At 38.4% G+C, this 23,453-nt stretch overlaps 1 protein-coding gene across 14 annotated transcripts in view; it reads left to right on the top strand.

The window, feature by feature from the left end:
- frmd4a (FERM domain containing 4A) overlaps positions 1 to 19,331 on the top strand; it is a 283,776-nt gene extending 264,445 nt beyond the window's left edge. For 8 of the 14 annotated variants that reach the window (XM_088647131.1, XM_088647132.1, XM_088647133.1 and 5 more), the window contains 9 exons: positions 1,611 to 1,744; positions 2,435 to 2,557; positions 4,346 to 4,574; positions 5,309 to 5,365; positions 6,436 to 6,673; positions 7,190 to 7,354; positions 10,094 to 10,941; positions 12,653 to 12,749; positions 14,912 to 19,331. In XM_088647131.1, coding sequence (XP_088503257.1) covers positions 1,611 to 1,744; positions 2,435 to 2,557; positions 4,346 to 4,574; positions 5,309 to 5,365; positions 6,436 to 6,673; positions 7,190 to 7,354; positions 10,094 to 10,941; positions 12,653 to 12,749; positions 14,912 to 15,014 — 1,994 coding nt within the window. In that variant the 3' untranslated portion in view covers positions 15,015 to 19,331. Of the gene's footprint in view, positions 1 to 1,610; positions 1,745 to 2,434; positions 2,558 to 4,345; positions 4,575 to 5,308; positions 5,366 to 6,435; positions 6,674 to 7,189; positions 7,355 to 10,093; positions 10,942 to 12,652; positions 12,750 to 14,058; positions 14,119 to 14,911 lie in introns of all 14 variants that reach the window. The other 6 variants (XM_088647136.1, XM_088647125.1, XM_088647137.1 and 3 more) reach the window with 5 other exon arrangements.
- Positions 19,332 to 23,453: the final 4,122 nt, after the last annotated feature.

Here is a 23,453-nt window from a genome sequence, read left to right as displayed (position 1 = left end):
TGTGTTTTGGCTTTTTTGTTTTCTTCTGCAGTCGAGACTTACTTTTAAACAATGGCTTATGATTTGCCAGTACATTTTTCATATTGTGTAAGTGGAGTTACTTTCTTGAGGCACAGTTTGCACTTAACTGCACTAAACTAAACTTTTAGCCCCATTAAAGTGGGGCATGTTAATTCTGCTGGTAGACATTATTCTAAACAGTTTGCCTGGACTTTAGAAAATGTACTGTTTTAATGCTCCGGTTAAATTTAGATTTCTTTTCTTAGATATCTCGGGTACCAAGACCCCATGATGCCAAACATTTGCATACAGCAAGTCAAGTTATAACCATCAAGGAGCTTTCAGTGCAAGAAGACTCAGGTTAACAAGCCAAGAGTCCACCAATAGCACCTCTGTCTACTGGAGTTTTATTTTTAAACAGCTTGCAGCTGTCCATGATTAAATTACCCTTTGGCGTTTAGAAAATGCCACCTCTGGATTATCCGCAATAGAAACGGTATATGAGTATAGCCTGTTTAACAATGTAAACGAAAATAATATCTGTTTATATTGGATACAAGAGACAAATTAGACAGTCCTGTGATAACTCCATAAAGCACATCAGAAGGTACAGAAGAAAATTCAGTGGAACCAAGCTGACTTGAATGTAAAAAAATAGGTCCAAAATCATTGCAAGGTGAGTCTGCAAGAAAAAAAATGAAATCGGTATTTCGTAATCTGAACCCCATGGTACAGACTGTCACAGGCTGAAGAAACATCGAAGTGTACAAAAATAGGTGGCTAAGAAGCTTTATAAGATCAGGAGAGGTCATTACAGACTCTCAGTAGGGTTGTCTCAGTGCTTTGACTACAGTGATCTTGGAGCTGTGTTGCCACAACTTTTTTTTAAACAAGTTTTGCCAGGAAAAGGATGGTGAAGAATCGGAAGGATCATCTGAAGGTGAATCAAGTCTCCTAACAGACGTGGCTTCATTTCAGCCATTTCCAGTGTACTGTAGGAGGACTTCCAGATGTCAGAGAGGAATTTGCAATATGAGTTAATACTGAACTCAGAACAGGAAAACACTCCCTAATATAAGCCAAGCAGACTACAGGTTAAAGGGTTACATTTCGTTATCACATTCTTAAGGTCAACCTTAGTCACTATTGTCTTAAAACTACTAGGCAGACTGATCCCTGTGCAGCAAATAAGAGAAGAATAAACAGTGGAAACAGTGACAGAGGGTGTCTGGGCTTTCAGTGATTTAATTTTGTCAGTGAAGACTTACACAGAATTATCACAATTTAAAGTTTAATTACCACATGCTAGTCTAGTTATTCTGAGAATGAAGTGTCTCTCAGCCTTATTAAAATAAACTGGCCAAATTTTGCTTGTAAAACAAATGTTAGGAACGTAAAGTATTCGGCCATTTGATATTTCTTTCATTTTTACTTCCAAATTCATAACTCAGTAGAGAGCCCAAATATACTCTGTCATGAGTGATTTTTACTCTTTGGAGATGTAATCAGACTGTTTTTCCTTAATTTATATATATATACAGTATATCCACACGCAACAAATGGAAATATTGTTTGTCAGCTGAGTCAATAACTTTTGTGTTTATTGACAGGTTCCCAGGAGTCTGATAGCTCCCAGTCTGCCAAGAAAGACATGCTGGCTGCACTAAAATCCAGGCAGGAAGCTCTGGAAGAGACACTACGCCAGCGTCTGGAGGAACTCAGGAGACTCTGCATACGAGAGGCGGTAAGCACAGTACAGCTGACATTTCCAACTTCTTGTTGTCACAAACTCTTATGAATTGTAAGGAAAATGGATTTGGCCTCTATTCTCCTTATATGGAGTACATTACAGTACAAAAATCTTTAACTTTTTTTAACAAAACACCACTTTAATCAAGGATATTTTGCCACTTTATAATTTCTTCCCTACAGCAACTGCCTTTATCAAAGGGTGAGATTACTTGTCAAATGTTTTTAAGTTCTTTTTAAAATATGTTTCTGAGGTTAGACCTCTTTTGGACCTTTCTTCTTTGTATTGTAACAGATTGCTAAACAGTAAAACACTTCATAGGTTTTTCAAAGTGCATACCCTTTTAGTTTTCCTCTGTAAATTGTGTAGTGGGTTGATACAGTCTAATCATTGTTTAATTCTGAAGCAGCACTGTTTTATTTTCCTTCAAGTGCATCATATGATAGAGGTTTTTTTATGCCATTTAATATGTAAAATGCTAAAATATTATGCATGGATGTTCATAATATTTACAAGTCATATCTTATTAGATATGTTTTTGTAAGAAAACATAACTGGGTTTGTTTTAACACGTTTGTTGTTTTAATTTTTGTCAAGTGCTCTAGATGTTTAGGCATGAAGGGCACTATATAAGAATCACCTTGTATTTCATCATGGCACACTCAATCCCTCTTTTGGATTTAGGAGCTGACGGGGAAGTTGCCTAAGGAATATCCCTTGGATCCAGGAGAACAACCGCCTACTGTCCGCCGGAGGATTGGCACTGCCTTTAAACTGGATGAGCAGAAAATCCTGCCGAAGGGAGAGGTGAGGGCAGATCACTTAAAATATAATGACTTACGTTACATTCGAAGAAAGCTCAGGTGTTGGAATAGTATGCATGAAATACAATTTAAAACCATACATACATGAATTTGTAGGGTACACCTCTCTAGCTAAATTCATCAGTCTCTGCAAACAAAAATCTAAATGGTACTCTGCATCTGATTTTTTTAAATATTCTTTTAATATCCTTATGGAATTTAGCTTAAATCTGAAGGATTGAAACAGACTATATTTAGGTAGTTTTCTGCCTTTGATATTAAACTAAGTGTATTACTTATGGTAACTGTACTGGTTGTTTTATTTTTTATTTTCTTCCATGTTAAGAGTGAAGGCATTGACTTTTCTGTTCTACCTGTATATCCATGGTTTTCTGGTTCTCAGCCTTAGACCTCTGGCTACAAATAGTGTAGCTATACTATCCAGCTGTTTGTCAGGGCCAGACACCTCCAAGACTATTTTCCTCAGATCCTATTACACCTGAATGCAGATTAGACTAGGATTCTCTGTCCAGTTTCATAGCTATTGCATTTTTAAGTTGTTAATTCTAGTCAAACAAAATACATTTAAAAATGTTCTGTAGTTATTTAATTGATAAAATACCTATATTATACTTATAATAAATGTTGCGAACTTAAGTGAACTACATGTCCAAACTAAACTGCATTATGTATAAATTCATAATTGAAGCATACTGTAATTGGGTAACATTAAATAAGGATATTTTCAATAATTGTGGTTTATTCAAAGTCCCCTTGATGATTTCTTAAATTAAGTAGTGATTAAGTAATGAAACAAATCTAAATTGTTTGTATGTCATAATTTCAAATGTACACTAATAGTTAAATAATAAAGGTTTAAAACTGAGTCATAGATTATGGTCTACATTGCACCAGAACTGCTGCAATACCAGCAGCAGTTAAGAACCATCTGAAAGTAGCAAATCACACTTCATCTATTTTTAGGCTATTTATTTTCTTGTAAATGTTTCACCAGATCTGTAGTTTTTATGGTACCAATATTGTAAAACTTCCAACCAGTAAGGACTTGTGTACTTTACAAAAATATGGTTCAGAGTGAGAGCAAAAGATTTTCCTTGCCAATGGCCTTTACACTAACATCTAGCTATCTGAAGGCTCAACAACACTATACAATATAATAAAGACTTCTAAACTGCATTTTGCGCAATTTCCTAAGTGCTCCACAATTTAAAGCCTAAGTAAATGTTCAAGTAAATAAACAAAAGGGAAAAATGCCTCTTCAAAAAGCACTTAAAATTTAAAAGATTACAGATCTCAGTAATGGAAGCATTTAATTTAATTTGCAAAAAAAAAGGCTGCTCTGTGACTTTTGAATGAGTCAGTCGTTAAAGGCACTCACAGCCTTAAGTACTATTGTCCAGTCTCCAGTTCAGGCCTGAGGTGTGTCATTATCTGACTCTGGGATTGAAGTCAGATTTGAGTCTGGTTGGGGTCACCTCAGCTCACCACACAAAGGTGACCCAAGTCTTCCATTTTGGAAATAAAAGTGCTCCCCTTTTCCATCCTGAACTCAGTTTTAGGCCAGATTGTGAGAGACATGCTGTACCTGTATCCTGACAAACATAAAAGGACAAGGGGATGTGAACCGTTCTAAATGTTACTGAAAAAAAAAAACATTTTTAATCTAGAAGTTATGTTCTGTTAATTTAGCAAAAGCCACTACTCTAGCACTGTCAGCTATAGGCCTGACAGTGACGAAGAGAGGGGGCTGAACCGTGGGTTCATTTGGCAGGAGGCAGAACTGGAGCGCCTGGAACGGGAGTTTGCCATCCAGTCGCAGATCACAGAGGCGGCACGAAGACTTGCCAGTGATCCCCATGTCAGCAAGAAGCTGAAGAAACAGAGAAAAACCTCCTACCTGAACGCACTGAAGAAACTGCAGGACATCGAGAATGCCATCAACGAGTACCGCATCAAATCTGGGAAGAAACCCACACAGAGGGCTTCACTTATCATCGAAGGTAAATTGTGGATAAACAATACGTAATTTAATGAGGCACTTTAGAAAAGATACAAAACAACTTGTATCAGCCTTGGACCTGTTCTCTTTTCTAAGCTCTTGTGAAATGTCAAAGATTGCATCTTTAGCAGACAGTCATGTATGGACAATAAAATGTAATCTGCTTTTGCATTGAGTTCAGTCCAACTTAAAGTTAATAATGCTAAGTTACTGTTCATGAAAGACCATAATGACATAATCAGTGTTTTACTTTTACAAGTCCCTATTATGAAGAATCCACAAAACTTTCAGGAGGAAGATCATCTCATTTGATACACATCGTATTAAAACTTCTAACGTATTAAAACTTCTAACTTCTGGTTTCAGTTTTTAAAGGAAAAAAACTTACTTCACTGTTAAAAAGCATCAGGGGTAGTTAGATGTTTCACTGAAGATAAGTATGTGGCTGCAGTCAAGAAAAAAAAAGCTTTTTGTGAAAAGACATAGTGATTGTTAAGCACTATATTTAAGTAATTAAGGTAGTAGAGCATGTTATTTTAAGTGAACTACTTACTGCTGATCATACACACAATCTAAGCATTTTTAAAAAGACTTTAACCTTTGTACAGAAATACGGTGAATGACCAAGCTGAGGAAGACCACAATTGCAGAGAACCTACAGTAGGCTTGCTTCAACTACCCTTTTACAGAACGCTGTACTGAAATACTGTATGTGCAACCTTTTTTTTTCCACAGAAGCAAATATTGGCTCTGAAGACAGCTCTTTGTCAGATGCCCTTGTTCTGGAAGATGGTATGTTGAAAATATTTGGGTTTCTCCATAGTATTTTCTAATTTCATTTCTTTCTCTGACAGGTAGCTAGCCATCCTGATAATACCATCTGAAAATAAAGGGGGAAAATAAATCAGTAGTATAATTTTTCCGTTGTTCATTGAGGCCTATGAAGGTGCATAGTCCCTTGGACTGTACAGAATGGCCCATGTGTGTAGATTAAGTTTTCAATTAGTTTTTTACTTCTAGCTTGATAATTAGTTTGTCAGGTTTAAGTTAATGGTGACAGTCACTTTTTCTTGAGCGTATTAGATCATGGTTCATTTTTGTCTCTTGTTTATTGGGCTGATGAAGATCTTGTGTTTACAACTACTGACATTGGTCAGTAAGTTTAATTGTCATTTAGCCAGCCTGCACAACCTGCCCTCTAAATCCTGCTCCTTTCCAGAGCTGCTGGCTCACTGAGAATGGAGAAAAGGTCATAAATTAGAGTAAGCAATCTGGCCCATCTAGCATGTTTGGTCACTAGTAACTAATTGAATCAAGGGTTTCATCCATTTTCTTTACAGATCCCAGTGGTGTAAGGTGCTAGCAGAAAAATTACTGCAGGCAAGACCAAAGTCATTTTAGCAAAATGTCTGTTTAACCTTTTCCGCATTGTTTGTGATATTAAATAGAGTGCCTTCAGTCTTATCTTAATCTCGTAATTCTGAAGAGAAATTGAATAATAATAATAATAATAATAATAATAATAATAATAATAATTAATAATTGCTTACACTTATATAGCGCTTTTCTGGACACTCCACTCAAAGCGCTTTACAGGTAATGGGGACTCCTCTCCACCACCAATGTGCAGCATCCACCTGGATGATGCGACAGCAGCCATAGTGCGCCAGAACGCTCACCACACATCAGCTATTGGTGGGGAGGAGAGCAGAGTAATGTAGCCAATTGGTGGTTAGAATGGTGGTTAGCAGCTAGCACAAAAACAATATGCCTCTGAAAAACACAGTCGTTGTGCAGCGTTCTGATCTATGTTGATCTGCGTGCTCCTGACACATTGTGTTCCCTCTACGTCTCTTTTTCAGATGATTCTCAGGTGACCAGCACCTTTTCCCCCACTGCTTCCCCCCACAAAGGCTTGCCTCCGCGGCCCCCGTCCCACAGCAGACCTCCTCCACCCCAGTCCCTGGAGGGGCTCCGGCACTTACACTACCAGCGCACCGACTATGACAAGTCTCCCATCAAGCCCAAAATGTGGAGCGAGTCCTCCTTAGATGAGCCATATGAAAAAGTGAAGAAGCGCTCTTCCCACAGTCATTCCAGGTTAGTCAACAGGCTGTCATTAGGGATTTGGACTCAAGAGGTGAAAAGGTCAGTCCTCAGTCAGCGATGACTCAAATCAGACAGAACTCTCCAACGAGACAAGCTGGCTTCTTGTTTTTAGGATTGTTAAAACACAACAAACAACAAACAGCTAAGTTGGAAAACCTGTTAACTGTTATATCCACTATGTCTCAGTTTGTCTTTCAAATATGTAAATAGCAGAAGAAAACCACTCCGAATGTGTCAGGGAGATTGCTCTGTTTCCCTTGTTAAAAAAAACAAACTGTAATCATTTTTGTTAATATGACATCTTAATATTTATTATGTCCTCCCATTAGACATATATAGAATGACACTGAAACCTATGCAGAATTCATAACCTTTTTCACTTCAGACTACACTGTATAGAGTTGAAAGTTTATATTCAATAATGTAAAGAATTAAATTAAAAAAGAAGTGCATAGTGACTGCATACCATCTCCAGTTTGCCGTCTTAGTCGATGTCTCTTGCTGCAGCAGCCACAAGCGATTTCCTAGTTCAGGGAGCTGTGCAGAGGCTGGAGGGACCAACTCGCTACAGAACAGCCCCATCAGGAGTCTCCCTCACTGGAACTCTCAGTCCAGCATGCCGTCCACTCCAGATCTACGGGTACGCAGTCCTCATTACGTCCACTCTACCCGGTAAGTGTACCAAGAGCAGCTTGATAAAACAAACCCGCTTCTCACCATTGTTTTAACCCTCCTTTTTTATGCTTTTGTCTTATTCCCAACCATTCCAAATTTTGAAATGGTGTTTATCCAATTTGCCTATGGTGTAGAACCATAGGGGGAACAAGAAGGATTGTGAGAGGAGGCACCCAAAATGTTTCTTGAGGAAAAGAACAATACCTATAATCTATTGTGGTAATTGTATTTTTACTGATTGTTTTAAGGCCTATAGATCATGCTGAGTGTTTGACTCTTGATTTATCATTGTACACTGTTGTGTTATTATGACAAGGTGTGTAACATACGTGTGTGAAAGCACTGACCGCGTATGTGACTATGGTTTTGATTAAATGAATCACTGGCTCATTAAATAAAAGAGAGCAAAAAAACAGCTAAAGACACAAACACTTATGGCAATGAACATGTTTCAGCCACTGAATAAATCGCTGCAGTCAGTAGTTAAATGATTGCCACTATTATTAATCAGTAAAGTATAGCCTTGACGTAAGTTATGTGCTAAAAATATAAGGACAACTGGATTCAGTACTCTTATCTGTTAACAGAAGGTGTATTCCATTCACTTACCTGCTAACAGGTAAGTGAGCAGTACCTATGGCGTGTTTTTTGTTCAGAGGTGCTAGTACAAAACAGCATGAAATCCTTAAATTTAAAGAGGCATTTACAGTATATATGCCACACATGCTGGCAAGGCAGCTGATTTTTTAACAGATAAGAACTGTAAGACCAAAGGACAACCTACAAAAAATCTTTGAGCATCCTGTTCAGTTTCCTGTTGTAGCAATGTGTTGTATGAATGGAGGTAAATAGGCAATTATGCAACAATAGCTGTTCCTTTGTCCACTGACATTGTTGCAAGACACAATAGACAGTTCTACGGGTATATTATGTTCATGTTCATAAAATATTGTTATGAAGGGAAACTATGCAAAGATGTACTGTTTCGCAAGGAAAATTGTCAAGACAAGGAAGATTTTGGCAATCCTGCAAATTCATGACTTGGAGTAGAAATGTTCTGTCGACATATGCACATGCGCTATGGCGAGGAGAAAGATTGCATTAAAAGCAGAACTTCTGGACGTGGTGCCACGTTACTTTCACACATTGTATCGAACACAGGGTAGCTCTGGCTTCTAAGAAACATAAACCAGAAATAATTTGTGTTCTGCGAATTGCAGTAAAAATTTGAAACTTTGTCAAATCTCAGCCCAATATTGAAGTGTTCGCAATTTTATGCAGGATAATGGGTTCTGCGGCTTTTACATGCAGAAGTGCAGTGAGTGCCATGAGGAAAAAAACAGAATAGTTTGAACTGAGAGATGACTTGCAGTTTGTTCATTTTGGTGCTGGGTCGTCCGACACAGAAAAGTTAATTAAATCTAAGTGGCTATCAAACTTTGCATACTTAGCAGATATTTTTCAATTAACAGAATGTGCTGAATGTCTCACTTCTGAATCCCAGCACCAACATTCTGTCGTTATGTGACAAGACCATTGGCTTTTTAAAGAAAATTGTGAAAGGAATGGCTGGGAGGTGGCAGTGTTAATATATTTCCATTGCAGGAAATTTTTACAGGAAAATTATCTTGAATTTCAACCTGTGCAAGCAATAATTGATGATAATTTCAAAGTCCTCAGCACCCACTTTAAGAAAACTTTGAAGACCTAGATCTTGAAAAGTGTAATTGGATTTGTCAAACTTTTGCAGCTGCAACCAGCAGTCTGTCAACTGGGGCTGATGATGTACTTTTGGACATATCATTTAATCTCTGAAAACAAAGTTTGCTTCAGCCCTGTGTTCTGGCTGTCAGTTGCTACAGAATATCCTGCATTATCAGAAGCTACAATGTTTTAATATCTCTTACATTGACCTACTATTGTGAAACAGCCTTTTCTGCTCTGGTTTACATTACCTAATCTTTAGGCAGGAGGGAATATTCAGATACAGTATTTATTCAAAATAAGAATAGTATTTAATTTGAACATTTCTTAATTTCAATTGTATGTCACATGTTGCCCATTATTGATAAATGTGTGGGCCCAGTTTTTCTTTCAACGTGGGTTCAGGTAAGGGAAGGGTGGTATTATTTCACAGAAGTTTACTGTCAGTAGGGGTGAGTTTGTGAGCTTCTAATGATTTCAAGTGAAATAGTTCCCATCTAAAAGTTAATATATTGCGAGGAGAAGCCTTATATTAAATTAATGTCCCACAACTAGATTGTCTTCAAAAATCAATCTGGAAGATCTGTCCTTGTAGGAAACTTTAAGTGCCCTACTGTAGTCTGCAGGGTTGTAGGAACATGTGGCTGCACAGATACATGTACTGTAGCAACGTAGACACATTAGTAAAAGCATTTCAATCTCACAAATATAAAGGCATGGGTAATCCATGAGGTATGACATGATTTGTTTTGAACTGTGTCCTGCCAAAGACACTGGCCTTGTTCTGTGTAAAGAAACAATAGTAACAATAATGTTGAAAGTTTTATAAAAAGAAAAAGGGCCCAGATATACAATTTAAAAATAAAATTCACCCCTTCTGATTCAGTAGTGTCTTATTCATCAGATTTCATTTACATAATTCCCACCTTTATTTTTTTTAACTGGCATTGTAGGTTAGTCTCAGTACTAACTCATTAGCAGACAGCACAAGTTGGCTTCTGGGTTAACCGGATTTCTTCTCTCCTCCCACAGCTCAGTCGACATCAGCCCCACTCGACTGCACAGTTTAGCACAGCACTTTAGACACCGGAGCTCCAGCCTGGAGTCGCAGGGCAAGCTGCTGGGCTCAGAGAACGAGACGGGCAGTCCAGACTTCTACACCCCCCGGACACGCAGCAGTAACGGCTCCGACCCCCTGGACGACTGCTCCTCCTGTACCAGCCACTCGAGCTCGGAGCACTACTACCCCGCCCAGGGTAACCCCAACTACTCCACGTTAGCAGAGGACTCCCCGTCCAAAGCCCGGCAGCGCCAGAGGCAGCGGCACAAGTCAGCCAGCAACCTGGGTTCCTCTAACTCGGGGAGCATGCCCAACCTGGCAGCCAAGAACGGCGGCACCCACCATGGGGTGTACCTCCACAGCCAGAGCCAGCCCTCGTCACAGTACCGCATCAAGGAGTACCCCCTCTACATCGAGGGCAGCCCCACCCCCGTGGTTGTCCGCAGCCTAGAGAACGACCAGGAGGGACACTACAGCGTCAAGGCCCAGTTCAAGACCTCCAACTCCTACACGGCCGGGGGGATGTACAAGGAGAGTTGGCACGGGGAGGAGGGGGAAGGGAGCGGCCGTCTGACCCCGTCCCGGTCACAGATTGTAAGGACTCCCTCTTTGGGGCGGGAAGGCGGGAACAGGACTGCTGTGTCAGAGGAGCTGCGGTGCTGGTACCAGCGCTCCTCGGCTTCCCTCAAAGAGCACAACAGACTCTCACACACCAGCTCCAACTCCTCCGACAGCGGCTCGCAGTACAGCACGCTGCAGGGCTCCTTTGTGGCTCACAACCGGGGAAACAGGATGACGCAGATCTCCAAAGGTTCGTCAGGTAGGCACAAAGAGCGCCTGTCCTCGGGAACGCTCTCTTCTAAGTATGAGCCAGAGCTACATTGCATGGGAGTGATCGTTTTATCTGCCTTCACGTGTTTGACTTGACAGACATGGCTTTGGTGGACTTTTTTGAAACACCAGCACTGTCAAATTTGTGATGAAAAAAAATAAATGTCGCGCCACAGTGAATTTCCCAGAAATTAGATACTCATTATCTAAGGGGGGACCTTAGCTTTGCAGGCAGGGTGGTCCGCTGGATGTGTTAAGATACTAAAACTGTAACTAGCTGTTGTGTGTAATTCCTGTAATATCATCCCCTGTCAGCGTTAAAACCAAGAAGCAAAAATCCTCTCCTTGACAGGAGTTTCAACAATAATCCATTGTTCATATCTCCTGGAGAAGGGGTTATAGCTGATGGAGCTCATCCATTCTAGTGCAGTGAGGGGGAAAGAAAAGGTGGATTTGCCCGGGAAGAAATCCAATGTAATGGTCCTTTGCAGTCTGCTGTAGCTGACAGCTTACAAAAACGCAAATTCCCAAACTCTAAGCACTTTATCAAACAGATGTAACAAGTAAAAATCTTCTTCTACAAGAATACATGTACAGCCACTTTATGTTTTGTCAAATCAGGGAACCCAATTTAACTGTCATCTGTGATGTCAGAGATGTAGCATATCCATTAATCACATTTGTAGAATTACTGTCACAAGTTTAGTTACTGACGTGATGGTGTTTTCTAATGGCTTTAGAAATACGGTGTGTGGATGATTTCCACATACCTGTCTGCTTTCAAAGGTACATAATTCTTGACCATTATCTTGACTTAAGAGCAGCAATAAAGAGGAGGGTCAACAGTTAAGAATCCTGTGGCTTTCTTATGGTGCCGTTGATTTTTTTTCCTGTGGTATATTACAGAACTGAAGCCGACTTTTCTGATGAATATTTTTATTGTTTAAAAAGGACTTTTTTTTTTACTCTGTACACAATGTGTGTTCTTAGTTATAAATAGTACCACACCCAAGAGAGAACATACGGTGTAGTCATTTTACACCCAGATTATTCCAGGCTTGCATACACTTCCTGGAGGCAATACATTAAACTAGGATATATAAGAATATATAAAGGAGTAAATTATCGCCCATTGTTCACAATTAAATTTTTTGTTCCGTTATCATAATGTAGTGGAAACTTTTAAGGGTATTAATAAGAGACCAAAGAATGTCATGACTATGATTTAAGTTGTAGGTTAAATATAAAAAAGTGAAATATTTTATGTGCCATTGTTATCAACTTTAAAAGATTTAACAGATTGCAGTAGTATGGGCTTAACTGATTAATTTACAAATTAAACTTTAGCCTAAACAATGAAGTGAAAAGTGTTTTTTCAATGGGAGGAAACACTATGAAAATTTTGCAGTCCTGCTGACCCCCCCATGCTTATTTTATTAAATAAGAAGGGGGACCCGCCTTCGTAAATAGCTTGAAATCCTCCTTCAGGGAGGATTTTAAAGAACAGGATTTTTGCTGAAGTACCTTTATGACTCACTGAAGGGTGATCTGGCAAATGGACCACCCACCCGCCCACCCAAGCTGAACAGAGTTTGCGAGTCCTGGTCCCCACCCTCTGCCCTCCTCGCCAGAGGGGTGGCATGGCAGGGATTCCAGAGGCCTGCGACACCTGCCTGACCCCTGTGTCTGTGTCTCCCCAGCCGCCTCTCCTCGCAGCCAGAGGAGCGTGACGCCGTGTAGCGAGCCTGCAGCCACCCCGCCCAGCAGTCCTCAGCACATCCTTAGCTGGCAGAGTGGGTAAGTTCGACCTGAAGCGGTTTCTGCTCAGCCTGGGTAGTACGGAGGGTGGCCGAGGAGGGCGCCCCTCACAATTTAAGCACAAATGAAGTGTCCCAGGCAAAGTGCAAATTAAACTTGATATTAGCCTGTGAGATAAAGGTGGTACTCATCTGCATCAGCACACAAGACCTGGAATTCAAATAGTTTTTGTACAAAAAGTATTTTTTTTCCAGACGTCTTGGCAAAATGTAGAGTCATTTCTGTACTCAATCCTATAAGCATTTTATAATCCAGCCCTTTTTGGATTTTCAATTGAGAAATGCATTAAAAAGCCTTTTTTACTGCCTTCAGTCAACAGTTTCATTGTATTCGTGTTTGTTTCACTGCCCCTCACCAACCATAAAAGATTGGCAGTCGGTGCATAGCTGTTTTTGTTGGCTACGATTAACTGGAATCTCCTCAGTTTCACAAATATGTGGTTATTACAAGTAAAGGCAGGGATGATTGACTTTGCTTCTCAGCTCCATCTCATATCTGAAGACAGTTCCATCAACTTTAAGTTCACATTGGTAACATAAGAAACTAATACTCTTAAAAACATTATGTGTTCATTAAATCAATGTATACATGCGTAGGTAGACAGGAAAATGTAGACTAACGTGAAAGGTGCTGTCTAATTGTGGACAAAATGCTTGTTAACTAAGTAAGAATACATAACAAATCAAGAAGCAAAGACAGGAGGAAGGTCAAGGCTACACACTATTGTAGCCCTACTATACTGCCATAATATGGCCAATCACTGTACAGTACATGAGGTTATGCTTATGAGGTATGCTCAGCAGATCCGGTGAAAACTTTGTCACTGGAACTGGAAGACTCTGTGGTTACAGTCCTGAAGATCAGGATTGTCAAACTAAATTAAGCGTAACTGTGATGTTGCCTTGCATAAGACAAAGCATAGCATTAACAAATCTCATATTTTATTAACACTGTGTATGGTTCCAGACCAAACAGATCTTTTTTCCAAACACTGTTTACTTTCTGGTCTAGAGTGCATGCATGCACAAACTGCAGTATGTGGCATTTCACGTATAGAGAAAATTACATGCTGTAGTATGTATGGATCAACAAATGATTTCTTTTCCATCTATTGTATGTTTCCTAATTTTCCTCTTGTCCAGCAGTTTGCACTGCTAACAAGTACTAATCCTCAACTTTAGAATAATACTAACCTACCATTTCTTTTTCTCACCTAACAACTTGTCCATTTCCAGTTTCCTACTAACACACCTCTGCCTTACTATCGTCTCTACTTCTCTTGCTTTAGAGACACAGCAGAAAACTCTCCCATTGAGGATCCAGCTCACCAAAGTACTGACGAATAGAGGTACAGTACTACCTGTCTCTCTTGTTTTCTACAGCTGTCCCTTTCAAAGCATGCTGTCTGTGCTTGTGCTGTATCTGTAAATATAATTAACACTTCTCACATCAGCTCTGCATTAAAATTCAGTTAAAAAAAGCTGTACTATGTCTTTTGCAAGTAGAACATATTGGAAAATATAAATTCAAAAAACACAGTCATGGAATTTCTGATGTTAGAGAACAATTTCAGTGTATGTAAATTTCCTTTGATGCTTCATAGTCATCAAAAAGTTAATGGCAATTCTATGCTTCATTTTCAACTTATGAAGAGGTCTAACCAAAAATAAAAAATTCAGCAGAAAACGATTATGGCTAATTGAGTATAATACAGTGCCATTAGCCATTCTGCATTAAACTGACATTATCAATAATGAGGAATTTATGTATCAAATTATGCATCAAATGCAAATTTTCTAGCAAAACGTTCACATTAAATCACCAAGTAGTGAGGATATATATATATATTTAATTTTATAGTTTTTGAGATTTTCCCTGCACTCATTCATGATACTCTCATGATTCCTGTGGTACTGTATAATGGCAAAAATAAACAATCTTTATTAATCTAAAGGTATATGATAAAGTACCTCATTATTTGTTGCTTTACAGATGTTGTGAAATGCAAAATAATAAAAATAAATTGAATCATTCTCAATAGATTGACTTTAATTTTAAAAAGGTACAATCAGAATTTTAAAATAGTAAGATACTATGGGGTCCTTGAGCAATAAATTAAGGAGTGTGTGTTTTCTTTTCAGCTCTTACAATGACAGCTGTTACCTGGACAGCTCCCTATACTCTGAATTAGCAGATGTCCAATGGTATGGGCGGGAAAAGGCCAAGCCGGGGACTCTGGTCTGAATTCCTCTTGTTCACAGAATTGGCCCCAACATCAATGTCCTTCAGAGATCGCAACACTGTCTCTCAATGTTTGTCTTACATGGGTAGACCTACCCTTCAGAAACTGACTTTCAGCTCCAAGCACTTTTTATTTCACAACAACCAGAAAAGGTGAGGCACCAGGATGTTTTGGCCAAGCTGGGCTGTGCGATCTGCCATTTGGACGAATTGGCACTGTTACTCTTGGGCTACCAAACAATGAGCTACAAGGATACCAGCCTCTGACCAGGAGGTGCCATTGGACCCCATGTAACACCAGCCCACAACAAACTAACAGCCAGAGCTGTATGCACAAAATAGAATTCTTGTTGAATTGCTGAGGTTACCAAAAGAAAAAGCAATTAGATCATGAACAGCTTTTTATTTCCAATGCAATACAAATACGTCTACACTGAAGAGTGAGCCCCAGGACTGACAGCGTATTGTCAGGCTTCTCAGAGTTCTCAATGATCTTTCAAGTACAACTTTCTGTTGATCGCTGCAGGAACAACATGACTAAAACCAGAGGGAATTGAATTTACCCACTTGCTATGGCTTGTTATTTTGGACCAATATTTTTGTTTTGTTTTGTTTTATTTTTATAAAAGAGATTAAATGTTGAAGATGGACTTCTCTAATCTTTTGAAAATATTGAAAAATATTTTTTAAAAAGTGTTTTTCCCCATCTGTTTTGACTCAACATCCCCAGTCAAAAAATGCTTTTGTGACTGGTTGCATTTCCTGAACATCAAGTGTCTACAGGCTGCAGAAAACATAAATTGACAGTGGTGCATCTTGTTAGCTTCTGAACTACCAAAGATCAAAGAAAGAATGGAAACCATGAAAGATAATGGGACTTTTCAGAGGTTTACCTGACCGATCTTTCAAGTGAAGAAACACCAGCCTTCATATAGCACAGTGTCTGATGCCTCGTTCTTGTGCAACGTGCAGAATCAAAAATGTTGGACTTTCTCTGGGTGTTCTCTTAGTATTGTTCAAGTTGGAAAATTGTACTTCATTTGTGTTCTTTTTTCCTTGCTGACTGCCCCCAGGCGATTAACGATAAATCGAAAACTCACCAAAGGCAGAGGAACAGTGTTCGCTCCATTCATTATAGTTAAGCCTTTTTTTGACTGCGGGTCAGATAAATGGCGCACAGAGGTCCAGTTCCCTTTTTCAGCATTAAAATTAAGTCACATTCGCTGTTTCAGTATATGAGCATGTTGTTTGTCTGCAAAATATATGCCCATTACTCTCAAGTTTTTATAAGGGTTCAGATCCAAATATAGTAAGAATGCCTAACAGATAAGTATCAATCCCCTTATTCTCTGCAACAAAAAGAAGTATCCTGGAAATTGGATAGGAAATCAAGCCAATCTCTCATGTCCTTAGCTCAGGCTGGCATTCTAAACACAACTTTTCTTTGTAATGATTTTGAGACAGCCTCGTCCACACAGGCTCATATCTCAGGCTTCTACCAATACCCTCCTTTTCCACATGTTGGCAAAAGCAGGGTTCTGTGCCCACACCGGTGCTATACACATTGGTGCTCTGATGCTTGTACTGTAACATCACTGAAACAGCTTTTTAACAGGCCTGCTTCACAAGAAGTATTACATCATACGTAAGTTGATGATAGCTTTCTGTTTTCCCCAGTCTGTGGGGATACAAGCATGCTATCTTCATTTTACATTTAATGTGTAAATTACATTTTTTATCATACTCTGCCTCACGAGACAAAACACAGGTTTGTACTTAATCTGGGTTTGTGTGGGATAAAAAACTGCTTAACTTTTGGTGTAGAATCAGATGCTGTTAAAAACAGTATACAGATCTTAGATGAATAACCTTTGTAACCTTTCCTTTGAAATATGTTGAGCAGTCACTGTTGCAGGATGTGATGTACTTACTGTGAGACATTTATTTTAAACATTCACTCAAAGAAGTCTTTAAAAGTTTATTTAAAGTAAAAAGAACAGGAACCCTGTCATTTCTGCAGAAGTATGCACAACATGAGGAGTCAAAACAAATACTAAAATAATAGCACACCTCAAGGAATCGCAGCTTCTTTTCTGTCAACTTAGTTGATAAAAATTCAAAAATGGATCCATTTTTTTCAGGTTCTTGTTTTTGACGAAGTCCTCTGCTTTCCTAATTTCTTTTTATTTCCCTCAATGTTAAATCAGTAGAAGGTGTCCTGATTTAAGCTGTTGATAAAATACTCATCGCTGAAAGACTAGAAAATCTCTTACCACAAAACACACAAGAATTAATAGAACATCCCAGTACATACTGTATGTGTGCATCAAGGTTTTGTTGTGTAAAATGGCACTTTCAATAAATAAATCAATTTAATCAGAACATCACATGTGAATAATGGCATGAAATGTCATCCTTCTTTTAAAAGGCCAAGATAATTTCTTATTGAACAAGTTAATTTCTTCTGAAAAAAATAATTGTTTCACAGAAAAGAAAACAGGGTCTCAGTTCATCACATTGTCCTGTCTGATATTCTATGGAATCACAAAATTTATTTACTGTTGTAAGGCAGTTCTTTAGTGGTTAACGTGCACAATAAGTGTTCCAATCGTTTATTACTATTTACAGTGTGAAGAAGCCATAATGTTTACACTGAAGTAGCAGTTGCTAATTTAACACTTCTCAGTACATCTTGCATGAGCCTTTCACCACCTTCAATTTGATCTGTTTTTTAAAATGATTTTATTTTTTTACGAACTGGTTTGAAAAAGCACACCTTCTATTTTTGTTTTTGGTGAGATTAATAAAAATTGAACTGTTACAGCTAGACAGTGCCATTAGTATCGCCGAGGGCTTAGTTGCTTTTTATGTTGATCAAACAGTAATATCCTCTTATTTCTTTCATATAATAATGTCATTACCTCTAATATCCCAAAGTCTATTTTTGAAGTCTGTTGAAGCTAAGTGGATTTGAAATGAGGTGGCATTCTATCAAGTACAGTAATGCCCTCTGCCGTAGGATTGAATATTTTGCTGAGGTTAGAACTGTGTTCTCCTCAGATTCCTTTGAGAATAGCACAACTGTGGGTGTTTGTTTCTTGTCTCATGTGCTTGTTTCTTTAAAGAGTGAAATGAAGACAGCAATAGTGTAGAGCGCCAAGGAAAGGAAAATGAGAGAGATTAATAATGCTGCAGGACAAACAGTGTGAACAGCATAAAGTAAGCAACCTTATTGGTACATGCCGAAAACATTTTCTTAGCACAGCCCAGATGACAGAACCTAAATCTTTTTATGACTTTTTATCAAATGGTCATTTTTAGAGACAGTCGTCGTATCTTTGTCCTTGCATGCACGTTACACCACTTTGTTGAAAATGGGCCTTAAATAGCAAAACCATACATTCTTATATCTTTTCGTGTATATTCTTTTTTTATCATGGCAGAGCACTTTGAACAAAGGAGACCAAAACTTATACCTGATGTTGAAGCCGTAATGAATTTTGTCCATGAATTCTCAGCTATTCAAATGTATTTGTAGGAGTTTTTGGAATGTAATCTCTTCCTAAATTTTTTTTTTTTAATCACTATTGATGAAAAATTACTATATCGGGCAACCTCATCTTTACGTGGTTTAGAGTACGCTGGTCTTAACGGAATCTGTCCTTTCTGACTTAGTGGTAAGCTCTGAAACAAGACCCAATGTAACGTGTTGTAAGTTCAAACTTAACATCACACCATTGCTGTCTTTAACAAATACAAGATTTTATAATTGCAAGGAAGGATAACTTAACATCTCTCAAGATTTATAAAAGGGGGAGAGTGTATTTTAAACGGCATTGACCATTGTTTTAATGATGTTCAAAGTTATTTTTTAAGTCAGTATTAGATTTTAGTTTGGACATAGTAACAACCCTTCCAGGTGCTACAAGATGACCAGTTACTGCTTCGTTACCTAGGTGTAGAATTTTACTTATATTGTCGTCAATAGTTTTAATAACAGTTGTGTAAAATGAAGGACATTAGTCTAAAATACAACTATATAGGTCATTCCCTCCATCTGACAATAGAGCATGTAACATGATTTTATTGGATTCTGTTCAACCATAATCAGACATTAAAAGGTGTATGTTGTAGAAAACAAATGTGGAATTATAAAGAAAAATTCCACTGTTAATTTATTCTTTTTCTATTAAGAATTTGTATAGTAACTTTACATTTTTCAAAACCGTGTTGTTGGCAACTGATAATGAATTTTCAAGATGAGAAAATTGGTGGTTCTTGAGATTATGAAAAATAAATTATTGCTGAATGTTCTCAAAATGGATGTGCAATTGTTTTTTGTTGTTCAGTTTTCTAGGTCTATAGGTTTATTCACATTTGCTTTGTCTTCTTGTGTTATAAGGTTGAAAATGGTGAACCACTTCCGGTTTTGGTTCTCATAAAACAATAACACTGAAGTTGCAATATTTTTGGCAAAAAAGCACCTATACTCAAGGCTTTTTAAAATGTATTTAGTAAGATTAATGAATGTGCCCTATGGATGTGGTTTATTTTGTGAAACTCCTCTATTGATATAATGGTACCTACTGTATGTTTAAGCCAGGTTTCTTTAAACATTTTTCCACGGGTTACTGAAAATAAAGTCATTTTCAAAAGATGTCTAATTTAGGGAGGGTGCAATGATTAGCATTGCTGCCTGACAGCGCTGGGGCCCTTGGTTCAGTTCCAGACCTGGGGGTACTATCTGTGTGGAGTTTGTATGTTTTTCACATGATTACATTGGTTTCCTCTGGGTGTTCTACTTTCCTCCCACAGTCCAAAAACATAGGTGTCAGCATGTGTCTGTCCTGCAATAGACTGGTGTCCAATCCAAGGTGTACCCTGCCTTGGGTGTCCAATCCAAGGTGTACCCTGCCTTGTAACCCCGAATTAGCAGAAGTGGTTAGAAGATAGATGATGAAGATCTGAAAAGTACAATCACCCTGAACAGAGTGTTCTTTTTAATTACACATCTATTTACAGTAGATGTAACAGGCAAATATTAAACTCATATACAGTGCTTTATAAAGAACACCTTTACTGCATGTAGTCACAGCAAACTTGCCAAAATTATTTATACTGCGCTCAAGCACTGTGCATTTCTTTATTCCCACATCAAAGAGAGCAGGCTTATCCACTGAGTAGTTGGTGGGAACTTGAATCACATCGTTTGTATAGAAGTGAGTCATGGCAACAGCAACAGCAGTCAATCTGCAGACTCGCCCAAAGCAGTGTAAAGGGACTATAGAATGAACTATGCATCTGCAGCCACAGCTGGAGAGCAATTTACAAGAAGAACTTGGATTTGCCATATCTCTTGCCCACAAGCTGGAACACCAAGTGATGAAGTAGCTTGCTCAGTGCAACCTACCGGTGAGTCAGTGGCAGAGCCATGATTTGAACTGAGAACTTCCTAGTAACAAAGACCATATCGCCTCAATGGACATTAAAACATAGGAAAGAAGGAAAACGAGGGGGTTAGTGTTCTTCCCACTATTCCTGAAAAGGGAATCCTGCAGCTCTTGAAGGAATCAACATCTACTGCAGGGATCAGCAGTGTTTCCTAGTCCTTCTACGGACGGCTGCAAAACTGGAAAAGTGCTTTTGCTGCCAGATATTACAAATAGTAACCATTAGTGTCCAGTGGCCTTAAATAAATAACTAATAGGAGCAGTAATGTATTTTCACTTCAGCTTAGTTGCTCTTAGCCAAGAACCATTAATTAAATTATATGCTCATATGAATCTATCCCTGCACTTCCTGTTCATTTCTCACATTTTTAGGAACTGTGCCTAGGTCATTCACCGTGAGTCTGTTCTGGTCACATTCCTTTCCAAATATACTTAAATTTATGTATTTCAATTTTAAAATACGTATATAATTTAATGTGCATTGTACTCGCCTTTATTCAGGAATGCATAATTGCCAGCAGCATGAGATGTTGTTAATGTGCACTTGGCAAATTTATAAAAACTTTGTTACTTTACAACGTGTGACTAACAGCTGCACTGAATCCCCTGTTTCACATTTTCCTATTGTCAATATTAACACCTGCCTACAACTCCCAAAATAAGCTAATTCTCTTTTCCTATTGGTTTTATTTCCCTTCTCATTGCTTGGTCAGAGGGAGCGATTCTGTGCTTTAGCAGCTGTTCCTGAAGGTTTGCCAAAGGAAACAGCCTAAAGAATCATAGTCTGCGTGGTCTATAAATTCCAGAAATGGTGAGATAATTTTACACATCCTCTAGTAACTGAGGCGAATGGGAATTTAAAAATTTCCATCAGTGCTAGTCTAGTAAGAATCCCCAATTCTAGAAGAGCTGAGAAGCTACAGTTGGCTTTTCATGTCCCACGTTAATATAAAACAGACTTATCATTTGCTCTGCCTACAGAGTGGAAGGTCTGATAACAGTGTGCAGATCTGCTGTATTTCGGCTTTGCTGTAAGAGCTTAGTTTGCCAAAGAAAACACAGTAAAATTAAAACTTAACAACATGAAGCAGAGACGTTATAATCCATGATTCCACTTTTCACAGTTTCACCTTCACATAGCATAATATTGAATCATGACTTCAGTTCTAAGACTTGTACTTTGTCTCACAAGGGCGTTACTAGATTTGTGTCCTAACGGAGAACAAAGAATTATCCAACTAGACAAGTACAACAGAAATGTATTATCAAAGAAGAGTCTGGTCTTAGTGATGTTATCATGGAGATTTCTATGGTGCAAATGTAAATACAAGCTACCAGATATAAAGATCAAACTGTAATTACACAAACATATGTCTAAAATAAAAAATTGTCATTCTTGGTTAACTTCTGCTTAGTAAAAAAAATCAGATCTCAGGAAATAGAGGAAAACTATCATAGAATAAAAAATAAAACCCAGAGCTACCATGGCAAATTTAAGCATGACCTTTTTATTAAGTGAAATCTAGGATTCTCCTTTTTTAAACAAAATCTCAGTCTTGTTTTCCATTTCAGCAAGAACAGTTTTAAGTTGTAATCTTAATATCAAAGAAGAAATAAAATGACGCCCTTCAATGAATAACTCTCTTCCCAATGCAGATTATTACATATTTAAAGTCTGCCTTATTCGTTTTGTCTTCCCTGGGCTCTGAAAGAGCACATATGAAGCCAGAGAAGGAGGCCAGAGAAATCTGTTACCCCACACCAGTTCAGGCAAGAGGCAGTGAGCCAACCCTTTTAAATAGCAGACCCCCATTTTTCAGTGTGAACATCTAACCTCCAAATGATAAAATAACTTTCTGTACAGCCACAATCTTTGGCACATCCAGCTGCAAACAGCCTCCATCTCTAATGAATTCCAGTTACCGTAACATTGTTCCCATAGCAACACTCCAGGGACCGGCGCTGGCTCTCACCCTCCGGACAGCTGGAAGCTGTTAGATCAATATGCCGTGAGAAAGTTTTTTTTTTTCCCTCCATTTTTTTTCATGTTTTCAAGTGCCTGCTATGGTGTCATTCTTTACATTTCTCAGACATGGACTTTGTCTGGCTGTGGACCTCCTTGTGAATCAGTCTTCAGTAATTGTTTGAAAGCCAAGTCGGCCAGCTTTTATTTTTCTTCTTGCAATTATGCTGCTCATTTCATCATAAGTAAACCCTTTTATCTGTACTTTCATCATCCAGCCACTGACATGAATGGGCAGATTTAGTATTAATTAACTTGCAATACAACAAAGTTGGTTATATTTTGTGCCATGGGCATAGGAAAGTGATAGATGTGCAGTGTTTACAGGCTGGCTTAAAAATGTACATTCTAATACATGTATCTGGATGTATTTACAAGGTCCACTTTTGTCAGAGAGCATATAGTTATTTATATTACTATATTTCAAAGCTAGGCTAAAGTTAGCTTTTTCTGTTATAAACCTCACTATTAGTGATCTTACGGGAGAAGAGCATTTAATACCCTCACTGTGCTATGTCTGCCTGCCTTAATCCTGAGCCCACAAGGCTTGAGAAAGGGAGAGGAAGTTTAGAAGATATTAACCATCCAATATGGTGGACATTTGGAATAAAATCTGACATACAGTACTTCGCAAAAATATTCACCCCCTTTCAATTATGTTCCATTTTGCTGAATTACAGATTCTGTGTACAGATTTATTTCAAGCACACTGATGTGATGGAGATTATTACCACATTTAATAAAATGACACCAGAAAAGAAGGAACAACTGCAAAGAGTAACTGTGCATTAGATGTGTGAGAGTCACTTAACCTACTAGTTCAACCTGAGTCACCATTGTATAGTACTATATATAGTATCTGCTCATTACATGGTCAAATACAAGTTTTACACCAACCTAACCAAGCAGCCTGTTTTACTATCATATTACAAACAGGGATGCTAACATATGATAGACTGTTATGTGATA

Source organism: Lepisosteus platostomus, chromosome 9 (genome assembly GCF_059453375.1).
Source record: "Lepisosteus platostomus isolate fLepPlt1 chromosome 9, fLepPlt1.hap1, whole genome shotgun sequence".
NCBI lineage: Eukaryota > Metazoa > Chordata > Actinopteri > Semionotiformes > Lepisosteidae > Lepisosteus > Lepisosteus platostomus.
The sequence above is the reverse complement of the archived record's forward strand: the minus strand, read 5'-3'. Positions and strand labels throughout refer to the sequence as shown.